This window comes from Oncorhynchus masou, chromosome 23, assembly GCF_036934945.1.
Source record: "Oncorhynchus masou masou isolate Uvic2021 chromosome 23, UVic_Omas_1.1, whole genome shotgun sequence".
Lineage (NCBI taxonomy): Eukaryota > Metazoa > Chordata > Actinopteri > Salmoniformes > Salmonidae > Oncorhynchus > Oncorhynchus masou.
Window position 1 is genome coordinate 13,935,132 of NC_088234.1, and position 17,466 is coordinate 13,952,597.

The 17,466-nt window shown below is 44.7% G+C and overlaps 1 protein-coding gene across 1 annotated transcript in view; it reads left to right on the forward strand.

Annotated features, from left to right (window-relative positions):
* Window positions 1-17,466, forward strand: part of LOC135511247 (zonadhesin-like) — a 119,431-nt gene that overhangs the window by 23,024 nt on the left and 78,941 nt on the right. The window contains 22 exon segments of the mRNA XM_064932872.1: window positions 103-231; window positions 431-569; window positions 864-1,060; window positions 1,307-1,337; window positions 5,103-5,342; window positions 5,468-5,606; window positions 5,795-5,878; window positions 6,068-6,258; window positions 6,626-6,755; window positions 7,720-7,964; window positions 8,305-8,453; window positions 8,729-8,857; window positions 9,085-9,223; window positions 9,518-9,675; window positions 14,014-14,212; window positions 14,338-14,476; window positions 14,666-14,749; window positions 14,941-15,030; window positions 15,117-15,130; window positions 15,496-15,625; window positions 16,590-16,834; window positions 17,178-17,326. Coding sequence (XP_064788944.1) covers window positions 103-231; window positions 431-569; window positions 864-1,060; window positions 1,307-1,337; window positions 5,103-5,342; window positions 5,468-5,606; window positions 5,795-5,878; window positions 6,068-6,258; window positions 6,626-6,755; window positions 7,720-7,964; window positions 8,305-8,453; window positions 8,729-8,857; window positions 9,085-9,223; window positions 9,518-9,675; window positions 14,014-14,212; window positions 14,338-14,476; window positions 14,666-14,749; window positions 14,941-15,030; window positions 15,117-15,130; window positions 15,496-15,625; window positions 16,590-16,834; window positions 17,178-17,326 — 3,150 coding nt within the window.

The window sequence follows — 17,466 nt, forward strand, 5'->3', positions numbered from 1 at the left end:
GTAGATAGTTCTCACATTGTAATATTTTTATTTTATAATGTTGTCATTCATATTCTAGAAAAAGTGCTTGACTCATCGGTCTATTTGCTCCTCTGTATTTAGCTATAAGGACAAGCTGTGTGGACTGTGTGGAGACTACAACGGAAACTCCAACGATGACTTCAGGAAACCCGACGGTTCTCTGACCACCAACCCCAATGACTTTGGACACAGCTGGGTCACAGATCCCAAGTGAGTCATGCCACCAGTTACACACACACACACACACACACACACACACACACACACACACACACACACACACACACACACACACACACACACACACACACACACACACACACACACACACACACACACACACACACACACACACACAGACACACACCAACACACACACATGATTGATTCACCCTGTCTCTGACTCCAGTTGTAACAAGAAGCCCAACACCACCATCCCAGGCTGTACTGATGATGAACTGGACAGGTATGAGAGCTCTGGCTACTGCGGCATGCTACTGGACAAGAATGGACCGTTCGCTGTCTGTCACCCCAAGGTCAACCCCAATGTGAGTAACTACCGTAATGTGTGGTACATAGTGTCTTACCTAATGTGAGATATTACTGTAATGTACGGTATATAGGGTCATATCATATTTTGTCTTTAAGATTCAACAAAAGTTTGTTTAATGTGTGAAATCTCACACCCAAGAAAAACATTTTTAAATATATAGACATTTTTAGTGCAGAGATTTTTAAATACGCTTAATTCAATTCAAACAACTTTGTCACTAAAGTAACCAACCCTCCAAGCTTTGTGTGCAAGTCGAAGACACGCATATGTTTATGTGTGTCTATTTCAGAGTTTCTTCAAGGACTGTCTGTTTGACCTGTGCGAGCTGGATGGTGCTCAACCCATCCTGTGTGAGTCCATCGAGTCGTACGTCAACGACTGTCAGGACCGAGGAGTCACCATCGGAACCTGGAGGAACAGCACCTTCTGCCGTGAGTACAGATCAGTGTTGGGGTCAATTACATTTCATTCCAGTCATTTCAGAAAGTAAACCAAATTCTCATTCCAAGTTTTCCCTCACTGAAAAGCATTAAAGAGAATTGGAATTGGTATTTTAAAGTACTTCCTGAATTGACTGGAATTGAAATGGAATGGACCCCAACCCTGGTACAGATACATGTTATACATAATAATAACAAGGAAGAGACGGATATTGATGATGAAGATGGAAATTGCAGTGATTAATATAATAATAATGATTCATTCACTCACCAAAGACCCTGCTGTTATCAGCACATCAAAGACCAAACAATACACTCTAACAGTACTGTTCCGTATAAATCAAATCAAATTTTATTTGTCACATACACATGGTTAGCAGATGTTAATGCGAGTGTAGCGCAATGCTTGTGCTTCTAGTTCCGACAATGCAGTAATAACCAACAAGTAATCTAACTAACAATTCCTAATCTACTGTTTTATACACAGTGTAAGGGGATAAAGAATATGTACATAAGGATATATGAGAGTGGCTAGTGATATATTTACAACATTTCCCATCAATTCCCATTATTAAAGTGGCTGGAGTTGAGTCAGTAGCCACTCAATGTTAGTGGTGGCTGTTTAACATGTCAGGACCCGGTTACGAACCCGGGTCTCCGGAGTGAGAAACAGTCACTTAACCAACTGAGCCACGAATAGTCGGCAGAACCCAGAAGATGAGGCAGACACAGCAGTACTTGAGACGGTGTATTTAATAAAGTAAAAAGTGAAGTCCTTCAGGAAAACATGTAACTCCACAACCTCAAAAGGAATTCCACAAGAACAAGGTAATCCACAAGGTAATCCTCCAAGACAAAAAGGTAAATCCACAAGGTGGTAGGTATAGCATAAAAAGCCTCAAAAGATACTCAAAAATAAATAAACAAGAACAAAAAACAGAATTCCACAAGAGCGTCCACCGGGATCAACGAGTTCACAGAATACTAGGGCTGGGTGCTAACATACAAACACAGAGCAAAGAACTGAAGGAAACTAAGGGTTTAAATACAATCAGGGAAAACGAGGCACAGGTGCAAATAATAATGGGGATCAAGGGAAAGCAAAAGGTCAAAAAGCACAATGGGGGCATCTAGTGACCAAAAACCGGAACAACCCTGGCCAAATCCTGACATAACAGTCTGATGGCCTTGAGATAGAAGCTGTTTTTCAGTCTCTCGGTCCCAGCTTTGATGCACCTGTACTGACCTCGCCTTCTGGATGATAGCGGGGTGAACAGGCAGTGGCTTGGGTGGTAGATGTCCTTGATGATCTTTATGGCCTTCCTGTAACATCGGGTGGTGTAGGTGTCCTGGAGGGCAGGTAGTTTGCCCCCGATGATGCGTTGTGCAGACCTCACTACCCTCTGGAGAGCCTTACGGTTGAGGGCGGAGCAGTTGCCGTACCAGGCGGTGATACAGCCCGCCAGGATGCTCTCGATTGTGCCTCTGTAGAAGTTTGTGAGTGCTTTTGGTGACAAGCCGAATTTCTTCAGCCTCCTGAGGTTGAAGAGGCGCTGCTGCGCCTTCTTCACGATGCTGTCTGTGTGAGTGGACCAATTCAGTTTGTCTGTGATGTGTATGCCGAGGAACTTAAAACTTGTTACTCTCTCCACTACTGTTCCATCGATGTGGATAGGGGGGTGTTCCCTCTGCTGTTTCCTGAAGTCCACAATCATCTCCTTAGTTTTGTTGACGTTGAGTGTGAGGTTATTTTCCTGACACCACACTCCGAGGGCCCTCACCTCCTCCCTGTAGGCCGTCTCGTCGTTGTTGGTAATCAAGCCTACCACTGTTGTGTCGTCCGCAAACTTGATGATTGAGTTGGAGGCGTGCGTGGCCACGCAGTCGTGGGTGAACAGGGAGTACAGGAGAGGGCTCAGAACGCACCCTTGTGGGGCCCCAGTGTTGAGGATCAGCGGGGAGGAGATGTTGTTACCTACCCTCACCACCTGGGGGCGGCCCGTCAGGAAGTCCAGTACCCAGTTGCACAGGGCGGGGTCGAGACCCAGGGTCTCGAGCTTGATGACGAGCTTGGAGGGTACTATGGTGTTGAATGCCGAGCTGTAGTCGATGAACAGCATTCTCACATAGATATTCCTCTTGTCCAGATGGGTTAGGGCAGTGTGCAGTGTGGTTGAGATTGCATCGTCTGTGGACCTATTTGGGCAGTAAGCAAATTGGAGTGGGTCTAGGGTGTCAGGTAGGGTGGAGGTGATATGGTCCTTGACTAGTCTCTCAAAGCACTTCATGATGACGGAAGTGCTACGGGGCGGTAGTCGTTTAGCTCAGTTACCTTAGCTTTCTTGGGAACAGGAACGATGGTGGCCCTCTTGAAGCATGTGGGAACAGCAGACTGGTATAGGGATTGATTGAATATGTCCGTAAACACACCAGCCAGCTGGTCTGCGCATGCTCTGAGGGCGCGGCTGGGGATGCCGTCTGGGCCTGCAGCCTTGCGAGGGTTAACACGTTTAACTGTTTTACTCACCTCGGCTGCAGTGAAGGAGAGACCGCATTTTTCCGTTGCAGGCAGTGTCAGTGCACTGTATTGTCCTCAAAGCGGGCAAAAAAGTTATTTAGTCTGCCTGGGAGCAAGACATCCTGGTCCGTGACTGGGCTGGATTTCTTCCTGTAGTCCGTGATTGACTGTAGACCCTGCCACATGCCTCTTGTGTCTGAGCCGTTGAATTGGGATTCTACTTTGTCTCTGTACTGACGCTTAGCTTGTTTGATAGCCTTACGGAGGGAATAGCTGCATTGTTTGTATTCAGTCATGTTGCCAGACACCTTGCCCTGATTGAAAGCAGTGGTTCGTGCTTTCAGTTTCACACGAATGCTGCCATCAATCCAAGGTGTCTGGTTAGGGAATGTTTTAATCGTTGCTATGGGAACGACATCTTCAACGCACGTTCTAATGAACTCGCACACCGAATCAGCGTATTCGTCAATGTTGTTATTTGACGCAATACGAAACATGTCCCAGTCCACGTGATGGAAGCAGTCTTGGAGTGTGGAGTCAGCTTGGTCGGACCAGCGTTGGACAGACCTTAGCGTGGGAGCTTCTTTTTTTAGCTTTTGTCTGTAGGCAGGTATCAGCAAAATGGAGTTGTGGTCAGCTTTTCCGAAAGGGGGCGGGGCAGGGCCTTATATGCGTCGCGGAAGTTAGAGTAACAGTGATCCAAGGTTTTTCCGCCCCTGGTTGCGCAATCGATATGCTGATAAAATTTAGGGAGTCTTGTTTTCAGATTAGCCTTGTTAAAATCCCCAACAACGATGAATGCAGCCTCCGGATAAATGGTTTCCAGTTTGCAAAGAGTTAAATAAAGTTCGTTCAGAGCCATCGATGTGTCTGCTTGGGGGGGATATATACGGCTGTGATTATAATCGAAGAGAATTCTCTTGGTAGGTAATGCGGTCTATATTTGATTGTGAGAAATTCTAAATCAGGTGAACAGAAGGGTTTGAGTTCCTGTATGTTTCTTTCATCGCACCATGCCTCGTTAGCCATAAGGCATACACCCCCACCCCTCTTCTTACCAGAAAGGTGTTTGTTTCTGTCGGCGCGATGCGTGGAGAAACCCGTTGGCTGCACCGCATCGGATAGCGTCTCTCCAGTGAGCCATGTTTCCGTGAAGAACAGAACGTTACAGTCTCTGATGTCCCTCTGGAATGCTACCCTTGCTCGGATTTCATCAACCTTGTTGTCAAGAGACTGGACAATGGCAAGAAGAATGCTAGGAAGTGGGGCACGATGTGCCCGTCTCCGTAGTCTAACCAGAAGACCGCTACGTTTCCCTCTTTTTCGGAGTCGTTTTTTGGGGTCGCTGCATGCGATCCATTCCGTTGTCCTGTTTGTAAGGCAGAACACAGGATCCGCGTCGCGAAAAACATATTCTTGGTCGTACTGATGGTGAGTTGACGCTGATCTTATATACAGTAGTTCTTCTCGGCTGTATGTAATGAAACCTAAGATGACCTGAGGTACTAATGTAAGAAATAACACATAATCAACAAGGTCATTATTAAGAGACAGTCATGTTTTAAAGTAGACCTATCTCCTAATGTCTCCTCTTCCCTCCTTCTCTCCAGCTCTGACATGCCCCCCCAACAGTCAGTACGTGCCCTGTGCCGCCCCTTGCCAGCCCACCTGTGCCTCCAGACCCTCCACAGGGTGTGATGCTCCCTGTTCAGAGGGCTGTGTGTGTGACCCTGGTTACGTCCTCAGCGCCGGGAAGTGTGTCAAAGAGAACTCCTGTGGCTGCAAAGGCACCAACGGACAGTACTACGAGGTGAGTGTGTTGTGTGTCGGGTGATGGACTTTGTGTGTGTGACGTGTATGTAACCAAACTGCAACCAACCACTGATGAACTATTGTCTCTCCCTCCATCTCTCCTCTTTCCCTCCCTCCATCCAGCCTGGTGAGGAGTGGTACCTGGAGGACTGTAAGCTGAAATGTTATTGTAACGCTCCCTTCGTCACCTGCAATCCCTCTGATTGCCCTCCAATGCACGAGTGTAAGGTCCAGGGAGGAGAGCTGGACTGCTACCCTACAAGTAAGTCCCCTGACATAAACAGTCCGTACAAACACCCACACACTCAGAATGGTGTTTTGGATCTTGGATGGTAGGGTAGGTGACCAGGCTGTGACCATATTACTTGACCAGATAGCACAAACAGATCTGAGACTTGGCTATAATGTCTTTCTCTCTTATGTCTCATGCTGTCTCCCTCTGTCCCTCAGCCCCAACTACAGTCAAACCAACTACTCCCATACCAACTACACCTAAACCAACTACTCCCAAACCTACTACCACAAAACCACCAGGTGAAATTAACAGACAATCACCTGTTCTTATTCTTACGATCAGAATCAGAAACCGCTTTCTGTATTTGCACAAATCAATTAATTGGTAACCCAATAATTCCTGATATTAACCCCTTGTCTCCCTTCCACCCCCCCCTTACCCTCTCTTCTTTGCCTCCCCCATCCTCCTCTCCCTCTCTCCCCCAATAGTGACGTGCCCTCCCAATGCTGAGTATTTAGAGTGTGGCCCTGCCTGCATCCCCAGCTGTAAGGAACCCTCCACCAACTGCACTGGCTCCTGTATCAGCGCGTGTTTCTGTAAGCCAGGCTTTGTGTTCAAAGGCAGACGCTGTGTCCCCATAGAAACATGTGGCTGTCTGGAGGGAGGTGACTACTATGAGGTACGAGACCATCTGGGATTGTTAGTCTGTGGTTAAGAATGTACTGTGTGATTGAATATGACACAATATAATGTGATATACAATATTGTGTATATTGTGTATGATATACCATACCATTCAATGTGATACACAATATGATACAATATTATACGATACAGTACTTTTACTGTCCAGAATGTCCACTAACATGGATATTGATAGTGCTCCTCTCAGCATATCACAAATACACTTTAAAAATGACCAGCAACACAAGGAACACACACATACTTTTACAGAATGCACAAATAAATTACAAAATATATATATATATATATATTGTCAAAACAACATGTTAATAATTCCTCTCTACCTGTCTCTGTCCTTTTAGCCAGGAGAGATCATCTTTGGTGACGGCTGCTCCAAGCTGTGTCGTTGTGCTGGAAACTACATCTTGGACTGTGTGGACAACTCCTGCTCTCCCACAGAGGAGTGTCGCAACGGAGCCTGCTATCCTAAAGGTACTGTTAGCTGAGTTATAATACATTGTTAGGCAAAGTTATCATAACTTGTATTAGCTCAGTTATCACAACTTGTATTAGTTCAGTTATCATAACTTGTAATAGCTAAGTTATAAGAACTTGAATTAGCTGAGTTTTTATTTGACCTTTATTGAACTTGGCGAATAAGTTAAAACTTCTTCAGGATTGGTGGATTGAGCTAACGTAGGCTAATGCTATTAGCATGAGGTTGTATTTAACAAGAACATTTCCCAGGACATAGACATATCTGACATTGCCAGAAAGCTTAAATTCTTGTTAATCTAACTGCACTGTCCAATTGACAGTAGCTATTACAGTGAAATAATACCATGCTATTGTTTGAGTAGAGTGCACAGTTTTGAATATGAAAAGTTTTTCATCAACAAATTAGGCACATTTCGGCAGTCTTGATACAACATTTTGAACAGAAATGCAATGATTCATTGGATCAGTCTGGAACTTTGCACATACACTGCTGCCACCTATTGGCCAAAATCTAAAATCAAGCTGGGCTGGAATATTACATTATGGCCTTTATCATAACTTGTGTTAGCTCAGTTATCATAGCTGGTATTAGCTAAGTTATGAGATCTTGTATTAGCTCAGTTATCATAACTTGTATTAGCTCAGTTATCATCACTTATATAAAGATAAAAGTCTTATCAAATCAATTATATTGGTTAGGAGTTCCATCGTGAAACCAACGGGAACATCCAACCTACAGTAAAGTGGATCGTTCCTAGAGTTTGATACCTAGCTATGCAAACAGACAGCCTTATATACAGTATACATGTATTATGTTCGGCTTAGAAAACACTATTTACATTTTGTCAGACATCATTTGGTGAAAATAATAACCCAACTATGTGAACACTGAGTCAGTATTATTTCCACCAGCCAATTACTAATCTCACTCCCAACTTTATAATCACTATTCCCCCAGACACCTCTACCTGTATCGCGTCTGGTGACCCTCACTACACCACCTTCGACAAGAAGAAGTACAACTTCATGGGGAACTGCAGCTACCTGATGTCAGAGCCCTGTAACCACACGTCAGTGCCTCACTACGAGGTGCATGCTGACAACGAGAACCGCTTCAACAAACCAACCATCTCCTACCTGAAGGCTGTTCATGTGTACGTGCGTGGGGTGAAGATCTCCATCTTGAAGGGAGGCACCGTGCAGGTGAGAGAGAGAGGGATTGATGGAGGGATAGGGTTGGGGTAGAGAGAAAAAGAGATGAGGAAGACGTTTGAAAATGTTTAAATACGTAACAATGGAAAGAAATAGTGATAAAATGCAGAGCCCTGCATGTACTCATTCAATATAAAGTAACGTACGCTGCCAAGAACAGTTTGTCATTGTATTCAATAAATATGTTTTGCCACCGAAGGGAAATTCCTGAGCAGCGATAAATGCATAAAATTCATTCAAAACACAGAACAGCTTATAAAGAGGAAGCTGAAAAACATCAACAATGAAGTGCCCCTCACTAACACATGTCTGTGTCCTCTTCTCCTCCTAGTTGGATGGTATCAATGTGAACATCCCACTGACCCCAGCTACAGGTGTGTCTGTTTTGAAGTCTGGTAAACACTACACTGTAGCCATGGACTTTGGTGTGACTGTACGATATGACGGAAACCACTATATGGACATCAAGGTCATCAAGGAGTGAGTCAAAACTGCTTCATACACACACTGAAGAGAACACACACACACAGAGAGAGAGAGAGAGAGAAAAAAACAGGGTCTATGCAGCTTGGTTCCTCTCCTACAGTTTTTGTGACCCCGACATGATATACCATTAAAATAACCATATAAACACAACGTAAAATAAAAACCAAGTAGATAGTTCTCACATTGTAATATTTTTATTTTATAATGTTGTCATTCATATTCTAGAAAAAGTGCTTGACTCATCGGTCTATTTGCTCCTCTGTATTTAGCTATAAGGACAAGCTGTGTGGACTGTGTGGAGACTACAACGGAAACTCCAACGATGACTTCAGGAACCCCGATGGTTCTCTGACCACCAACCCCAATGACTTTGGACACAGCTGGGTCATGGATCCCAAGTGAGTCATGCCACCAGTTACACACACACACACACACACACACACACACACACACACACACACACACACACACACACACACACACACACACACACACACACACACACACACACACACACACACACACACACACACACACACACACACACACACACACACACACACAGGCACACACAGGCACACACCAACACACACACATGATTGATTCACCCTGTCTCTGACTCCAGTTGTAACAAGAAGCCCAACACCACCATCCCAGGCTGTACTGATGATGAACTGGACAGGTATGAGAGCTCTGGCTACTGCGGCATGCTACTGGACAAGAACGGACCGTTCGCTGTCTGTCACCCCAAGGTCAACCCCAATGTGAGTAACTACCGTAATGTGTGGTACATGGTGTCTTACCTAATGTGAGATATTACTGTAATGTACGGTATATAGGGTCATATCATATTTTGTCTTTAAGATTCAACAAAAGTTTGTTTAATGTGTGAAATCTCACACCCAAGAAAAACATTTTTAAATATATAGACATTTTTAGTGCAGAGATTTTTAAATACGCTTAATTCAATTCAAACAACTTTGTCACTTAAGTAACCAAACCTCCAAGCTTTGTGTGCAAGTCGAAGACACGCATATGTTTATGTGTGTCTATTTCAGAGTTTCTTCAAGGACTGTCTGTTTGACCTGTGCGAGCTGGATGGTGCTCAACCCATCCTGTGTGAGTCCATCGAGTCGTACGTCAACGACTGTCAGGACCGAGGAGTCACCATCGGAACCTGGAGGAACAGCACCTTCTGCCGTGAGTACAGATCAGTGTTGGGTCAATTACATTTCATTCCAGTCATTTCAGAAAGTAAACCAAATTCTCATTCCAAGTTTTCCCTCACTGAAAAGCATTAAAGAGAATTGGAATTGGTATTTTAAAGTACTTCCTGAATTGACTGGAATTGAAATGGAATGGACCCCAACCCTGGTACAGATACATGTTATACATAATAATAACAAGGAAGAGACGGATATTGATGATGAAGATGGAAATTGCAGTGATTAATATAATAATAATGATTCATTCACTCACCAAAGACCCTGCTGTTATCAGCACATCAAAGACCAAACAATACACTCTAACAGTACTGTTCCGTATAAATCAAATCAAATTTTATTTGTCACATACACATGGTTAGCAGATGTTAATGCGAGTGTAGCGCAATGCTTGTGCTTCTAGTTCCGACAATGCAGTAATAACCAACAAGTAATCTAACTAACAATTCCTAATCTACTGTTTTATACACAGTGTAAGGGGATAAAGAATATGTACATAAGGATATATGAGTGAGTGATGGTACAGAGCAGCATAGGCAAGATACAGTAGATGGTATCGAGTACAGTATATACATGTGAGATGAATATGTAAACAAAGTGGCATAGTTAAAGTGGCTAGTGATACATGTATTACATAAGGATGCAGTCGATGATATAGAGTACAGTATATAGGTATGCATATGAGATGAATAATGTAGGGTAAGTAACATTATATAAGGTAGCATTGTTTAAAGTGGCTAGTGATATATTTACAACATTTCCCATCAATTCCCATTATTAAAGTGGCTGGAGTTGAGTCAGTAGCCACTCAATGTTAGTGGTGGCTGTTTAACATGTCAGGACCCGGTTACGAACCCGGGTCTCCGGAGTGAGAAACAGTCACTTAACCAACTGAGCCACGAATAGTCGGCAGAACCCAGAAGATGAGGCAGACACAGCAGTACTTGAGACGGTGTATTTAATAAAGTAAAAAGTGAAGTCTTTCAGGAAAACATGTAACTCCACAACCTCAAAAGGAATTCCACAAGAACAAGGTAATCCACAAGGTAATCCTCCAAGACAAAAAGGTAAATCCACAAGGTGGTAGGTATAGCATAAAAAGCCTCAAAAGATACTCAAAAATAAATAAACAAGAACAAAAAACAGAATTCCACAAGAGCGTCCCTGGGATCAACAAGAGTTCACAGAATACTAGGGCTGGGTGCTAACATACAAACACAGAGCAAAGAACTGAAGGAAACTAAGGGTTTAAATACAATCAGGGAAAACGAGGCACAGGTGCAAATAATAAAAGGGATCAATGGAAAGCAAAAGGTCAAAAAGCACAATGGGGGCATCTAGTGACCAAAAACCGGAACAACCCTGGCCAAATCCTGACATAACAGTCTGATGGCCTTGAGATAGAAGCTGTTTTTCAGTCTCTCGGTCCCAGCTTTGATGCACCTGTACTGACCTCGCCTTCTGGATGATAGCGGGGTGAACAGGCAGTGGCTTGGGTGGTAGATGTCCTTGATGATCTTTATGGCCTTCCTGTAACATCGGGTGGTGTAGGTGTCCTGGAGGGCAGGTAGTTTGCCCCCGATGATGCGTTGTGCAGACCTCACTACCCTCTATAGAGCCTTACGGTTGAGGGCGGAGCAGTTGCCGTACCAGGCGGTGATACAGCCCGCCAGGATGCTCTCGATTGTGCCTCTGTAGAAGTTTGTGAGTGCTTTTGGTGACAAGCCGAATTTCTTCAGCCTCCTGAGGTTGAAGAGGCGCTGCTGCGCCTTCTTCACGATGCTGTCTGTGTGAGTGGACCAATTCAGTTTGTCTGTGATGTGTATGCCGAGGAACTTAAAACTTGTTACTCTCTCCACTACTGTTCCATCGATGTGGATAGGGGGTGTTCCCTCTGCTGTTTCCTGAAGTCCACAATCATCTCCTTAGTTTTGTTGACGTTGAGTGTGAGGTTATTTTCCTGACACCACACTCCGAGGGCCCTCACCTCCTCCCTGTAGGCCGTCTCGTCGTTGTTGGTAATCAAGCCTACCACTGTTGTGTCGTCCGCAAACTTGATGATTGAGTTGGAGGCGTGCGTGGCCACGCAGTCGTGGGTGAACAGGGAGTACAGGAGAGGGCTCAGAACGCACCCTTGTGGGGCCCCAGTGTTGAGGATCAGCGGGGAGGAGATGTTGTTACCTACCCTCACCACCTGGGGGCGGCCCGTCAGGAAGTCCAGTACCCAGTTGCACAGGGCGGGGTCGAGACCTTGGGTCTCGAGCTTGATGACGAGCTTGGAGGGTACTATGGTGTTGAATGCCGAGCTGTAGTCGATGAACAGCATTCTCACATAGATATTCCTCTTGTCCAGATGGGTTAGGGCAGTGTGCAGTGTGGTTGAGATTGCATCGTCTGTGGACCTATTTGAGCGGTAAGCAAATTGGAGTGGGTCTAGGGTGTCAGGTAGGTTGGAGGTGATATGGTCCTTGACTAGTCTCTCAAAGCACTTCATGATGACGGAAGTGCTACGGGGCGGTAGTCGTTTAGCTCAGTTACCTTAGCTTTCTTGGGAACAGGAACGATGGTGGCCCTCTTGAAGCATGTGGGAACAGCAGACTGGTATAGGGATTGATTGAATATGTCCGTAAACACACCAGCCAGCTGGTCTGCGCATGCTCTGAGGGCGCGGCTGGGGATGCCGTCTGGGCCTGCAGCCTTGCGAGGGTTAACACGTTTAACTGTTTTACTCACCTCGGCTGCAGTGAAGGAGAGACCGCATTTTCCGTTGCAGGCAGTGTCAGTGCACTGTATTGTCCTCAAAGCGGGCAAAAAAGTTATTTAGTCTGCCTGGGAGCAAGACATCCTGGTCCGTGACTGGGCTGGATTTCTTCCTGTAGTCCGTGATTGACTGTAGACCCTGCCACATGCCTCTTGTGTCTGAGCCGTTGAATTGGGATTCTACTTTGTCTCTGTACTGACGCTTAGCTTGTTTGATAGCCTTACGGAGGGAATAGCTGCATTGTTTGTATTCAGTCATGTTGCCAGACACCTTGCCCTGATTGAAAGCAGTGGTTCGTGCTTTCAGTTTCACACGAATGCTGCCATCAATCCAAGGTGTCTGGTTAGGGAATGTTTTAATCGTTGCTATGGGAACGACATCTTCAACGCACGTTCTAATGAACTCGCACACCGAATCAGCGTATTCGTCAATGTTGTTATTTGACGCAATACGAAACATGTCCCAGTCCACGTGATGGAAGCAGTCTTGGAGTGTGGAGTCAGCTTGGTCGGACCAGCGTTGGACAGACCTCAGCGTGGGAGCTTCTTTTTTAGCTTTTGTCTGTAGGCAGGTATCAGCAAAATGGAGTTGTGGTCAGCTTTTCCGAAAGGGGGCGGGGCAGGGCCTTATATGCGTCGCGGAAGTTAGAGTAACAGTGATCCAAGGTTTTCCGCCCCTGGTTGCGCAATCGATATGCTGATAAAATTTAGGGAGTCTTGTTTTCAGATTAGCCTTGTTAAAATCCCCAACAACGATGAATGCAGCCTCCGGATAAATGGTTTCCAGTTTGCAAAGAGTTAAATAAAGTTCGTTCAGAGCCATCGATGTGTCTGCTTGGGGGGGGATATATACGGCTGTGATTATAATCGAAGAGAATTCTCTTGGTAGGTAATGCGGTCTATATTTGATTGTGAGAAATTCTAAATCAGGTGAACAGAAGGGTTTGAGTTCCTGTATGTTTCTTTCATCGCACCATGCCTCGTTAGCCATAAGGCATACACCCCCACCCCTCTTCTTACCAGAAAGGTGTTTGTTTCTGTCGGCGCGATGCGTGGAGAAACCCGTTGGCTGCACCGCATCGGATAGCGTCTCTCCAGTGAGCCATGTTTCCGTGAAGAACAGAACGTTACAGTCTCTGATATCCCTCTGGAATGCTACCCTTGCTCGGATTTCATCAACCTTGTTGTCAAGAGACTGGACAATGGCAAGAAGAATGCTAGGAAGTGGGGCACGATGTGCCCGTCTCCGTAGTCTAACCAGAAGACCGCTACGTTTCCCTCTTTTTCGGAGTCGTTTTTGGGGTCGCTGCATGCGATCCATTCCGTTGTCCTGTTTGTAAGGCAGAACACAGGATCCGCGTCGCGAAAAACATATTCTTGGTCGTACTGATGGTGAGTTGACACTGATCTTATATACAGTAGTTCTTCTCGGCTGTATGTAATGAAACCTAAGATGACCTGAGGTACTAATGTAAGAAATAACACATAATCAACAAGGTCATTATTAAGAGACAGTCATGTTTTAAAGTAGACCTATCTCCTAATGTCTCCTCTTCCCTCCTTCTCTCCAGCTCTGACATGCCCCCCAACAGTCAGTACGTGCCCTGTGCCGCCCCTTGCCAGCCCACCTGTGCCTCCAGACCCTCCACAGGGTGTGATGCTCCCTGTTCAGAGGGCTGTGTGTGTGACCCTGGTTACGTCCTCAGCGCCAGGAAGTGTGTCAAAGAGAACTCCTGTGGCTGCAAAGGCACCAACGGACAGTACTACGAGGTGAGTGTGTTGTGTGTCGGGTGATGGACTTTGTGTGTGTGACGTGTATGTAACCAAACTGCAACCAACCACTGATGAACTATTGTCTCTCCCTCCATCTCTCCTCTTTCCCTCCCTCCATCCAGCCTGGTGAGGAGTGGTACCTGGAGGACTGTAAGCTGAAATGTTATTGTAACGCTCCCTTCGTCACCTGCAATCCCTCTGATTGCCCTCCAATGCACGAGTGTAAGGTCCAGGGAGGAGAGCTGGACTGCTACCCTACAAGTAAGTCCCCTGACATAAACAGTCCGTACAAACACCCACACACTCAGAATGCTGTTTTGCTGTTTTGGATGGTAGGGTAGGTGACCAGGCTGTGACCATATGATTTGACCAGATAGCACAAACAGATCTGAGACTTGGCTATAATGTCTTTCTCTCTTATGTCTCATGCTGTCTCCCTCTGTCCCTCAGCCCCAACTACAGTCAAACCAACTACTCCCATACCAACTACACCTAAACCAACTACTCCCAAACCTACTACCACAAAACCACCAGGTGAAATTAACAGACAATCACCTGTTCTTATTCTTACGATTAGAATCAGAAACCGCTTTCTGTATTTGCACAAATCAATTAATTGGTAACCCAATAATTCCTGATATTAACCCCTTGTCTCCCTTCCGCCCCACCCCCTTACCCTCTCTTCTTTGCCTCCCCTATCCTCCTCTCCCTCTCTCCCCCAATAGTGACGTGCCCTCCCAATGCTGAGTATATAGAGTGTGGCCCTGCCTGCATCCCCAGCTGTAAGGAACCCTCCACCAACTGCACTGGCTCCTGTATCAGCGCGTGTTTCTGTAAGCCAGGCTTTGTGTTCAAAGGCAGACGCTGTGTCCCCATAGAAACATGTGGCTGTCTGGAGGAGGTGACTACTATGAGGTACGAGACCATCTGGGATTGTTAGTCTGTGGTTAAGAATGTACTGTGTGATTGAATATGACACAATATAATGTGATATACAATATTGTGTATATTGTGTATGATATACCATACCATTCAATGTGATACACAATATGATACAATATTATACGATACAGTACTTTTACTGTCCAGAATGTCCACTAACATGGATATTGATAGTGCTCCTCTCAGCACATCACAAATACACTTTAAAAATTACCAGCAACACAAGGAACACACACATACGTTTACAGAATGCACAAATAAATTACAATATATATATATATATATATTGTCAAAACAACATGTTAATAATTCCTCTCTACCTGTCTCTGTCCTTTTAGCCAGGAGAGATCATCTTTGGTGACGGCTGCTCCAAGCTGTGTCGTTGTGCTGGAAACTACATCTTGGACTGTGTGGACAACTCCTGCTCTCCCACAGAGGAGTGTCGCAACGGAGCCTGCTATCCTAAAGGTACTGTTAGCTGAGTTATAATACATTGTTAGGCAAAGTTATCATAACTTGTATTAGCTCAGTTATCATAACTTGTATTAGTTTGGTTATCATAACTTGTAATAGCTAAGTTATAAGAACTTGAATTAGCTGAGTTTTTATTTGACCTTTATTGAACTTGGCGAATAAGTTAAAACTTCTTCAGGATTGGTGGATTGAGCTAACGTAGGCTAATGCGATTAGCATGAGGTTGTAGGTAACAAGAACCTTTCCCAGGACATAGACATATCTGACATTGCCAGAAAGCTTCAAATCTTGTTAATCTAACTGCACTGTCCAATTGACAGTAGCTATTACAGTGAAAGAATACCATGCTATTGTTTGAGTAGAGTGCACAGTTTTGAATATGAAAAGTTTTTCATCAACAAATTAGGCACATTTCGGCAGTCTTGATACAACATTTTGAACAGAAATGCAATGATTCATTGGATCAGTCTGGAACTTTGCACATACACTGCTGCCACCTATTGGCCAAAATCTAAAATCAAGCTGAGCTGGAATAATACATGATGGCCTTTATCATAACTTGTGTTAGCTCAGTTATCATAGCTGGTATTAGCTAAGTTATGAGATCTTGTATTAGCTCAGTTATCATAACTTGTATTAGCTCAGTTATCATCACTTATATAAAGATGAAAGTCTTATCAAATCAATTATATTGGTTAGGAGTTCCATCGTGAAACCCACGGGAACATCCAACCTACAGTAAAGTGGATCGTTCCTAGAGTTTGATACCTAGCTATGCAAACAGACAGCCTTATATACAGTATACATGTATTATGTTCGGCTTAGAAAACACTATTTACATTTTGTCAGACATCATTTGGTGAAAATAATAACCCAACTATGTGAACACTGAGTCAGTATTATTTCCACCAGCCAATTACTAATCTCACTCCCAACTTTATAATCACTATTCCCCCAGACACCTCTACCTGTATCGCGTCTGGTGACCCTCACTACACCACCTTCGACAAGAAGAAGTACAACTTCATGGGGAACTGCAGCTACCTGATGTCAGAGCCCTGTAACCACACGTCAGTGCCTCACTACGAGGTGCATGCTGACAACGAGAACCGCTTCAACAAACCAACCATCTCCTACCTGAAGGCTGTTCATGTGTACGTGCGTGGGGTGAAGATCTCCATCTTGAAGGGAGGCACCGTGCAGGTGAGAGAGAGAGGGATTGATGGAGGGATAGGGTTGGGGTAGAGAGAAAAAGAGATGAGGAAGACGTTTGAAAATGTTTAAATACGGAACAATGGAAAGAAATAGTGATAAAATGCAGAGCCCTGCATGTACTCATTCAATATAAAGTAACGTACACTGCTGCCAAGAACAGTTTGTCATTGTATTCAATAAATATTTTTTGCCACCGAAGGGAAATTCCTAAGCAGCGATAAATGCATAAAATTTATTCAAAACACAGAACAGCTTATAAAGAGGAAGCTGAAAAACATCAACAATGAAGTGCCCCTCACTAACACATGTCTGTGTCCTCTTCTCCTCCTAGTTGGATGGTATCAATGTGAACATCCCACTGACCCCAGCTACAGGTGTGTCTGTTTTGAAGTCTGGTAAACACTACACTGTAGCCATGGACTTTGGTGTGACTGTACGATATGACGGAAACCACTATATGGACATCAAGGTCATCAAGGAGTGAGTCAAAACTGCTTCATACACACACTGAAGAGAACACACACACACACATACAGAGAGAGAGAGAGATACCAAAAACAGGGTCTATGCAGCTTGGTTCCTCTCCTACAGTTTTTGTGACCCCGACATGATATACCATT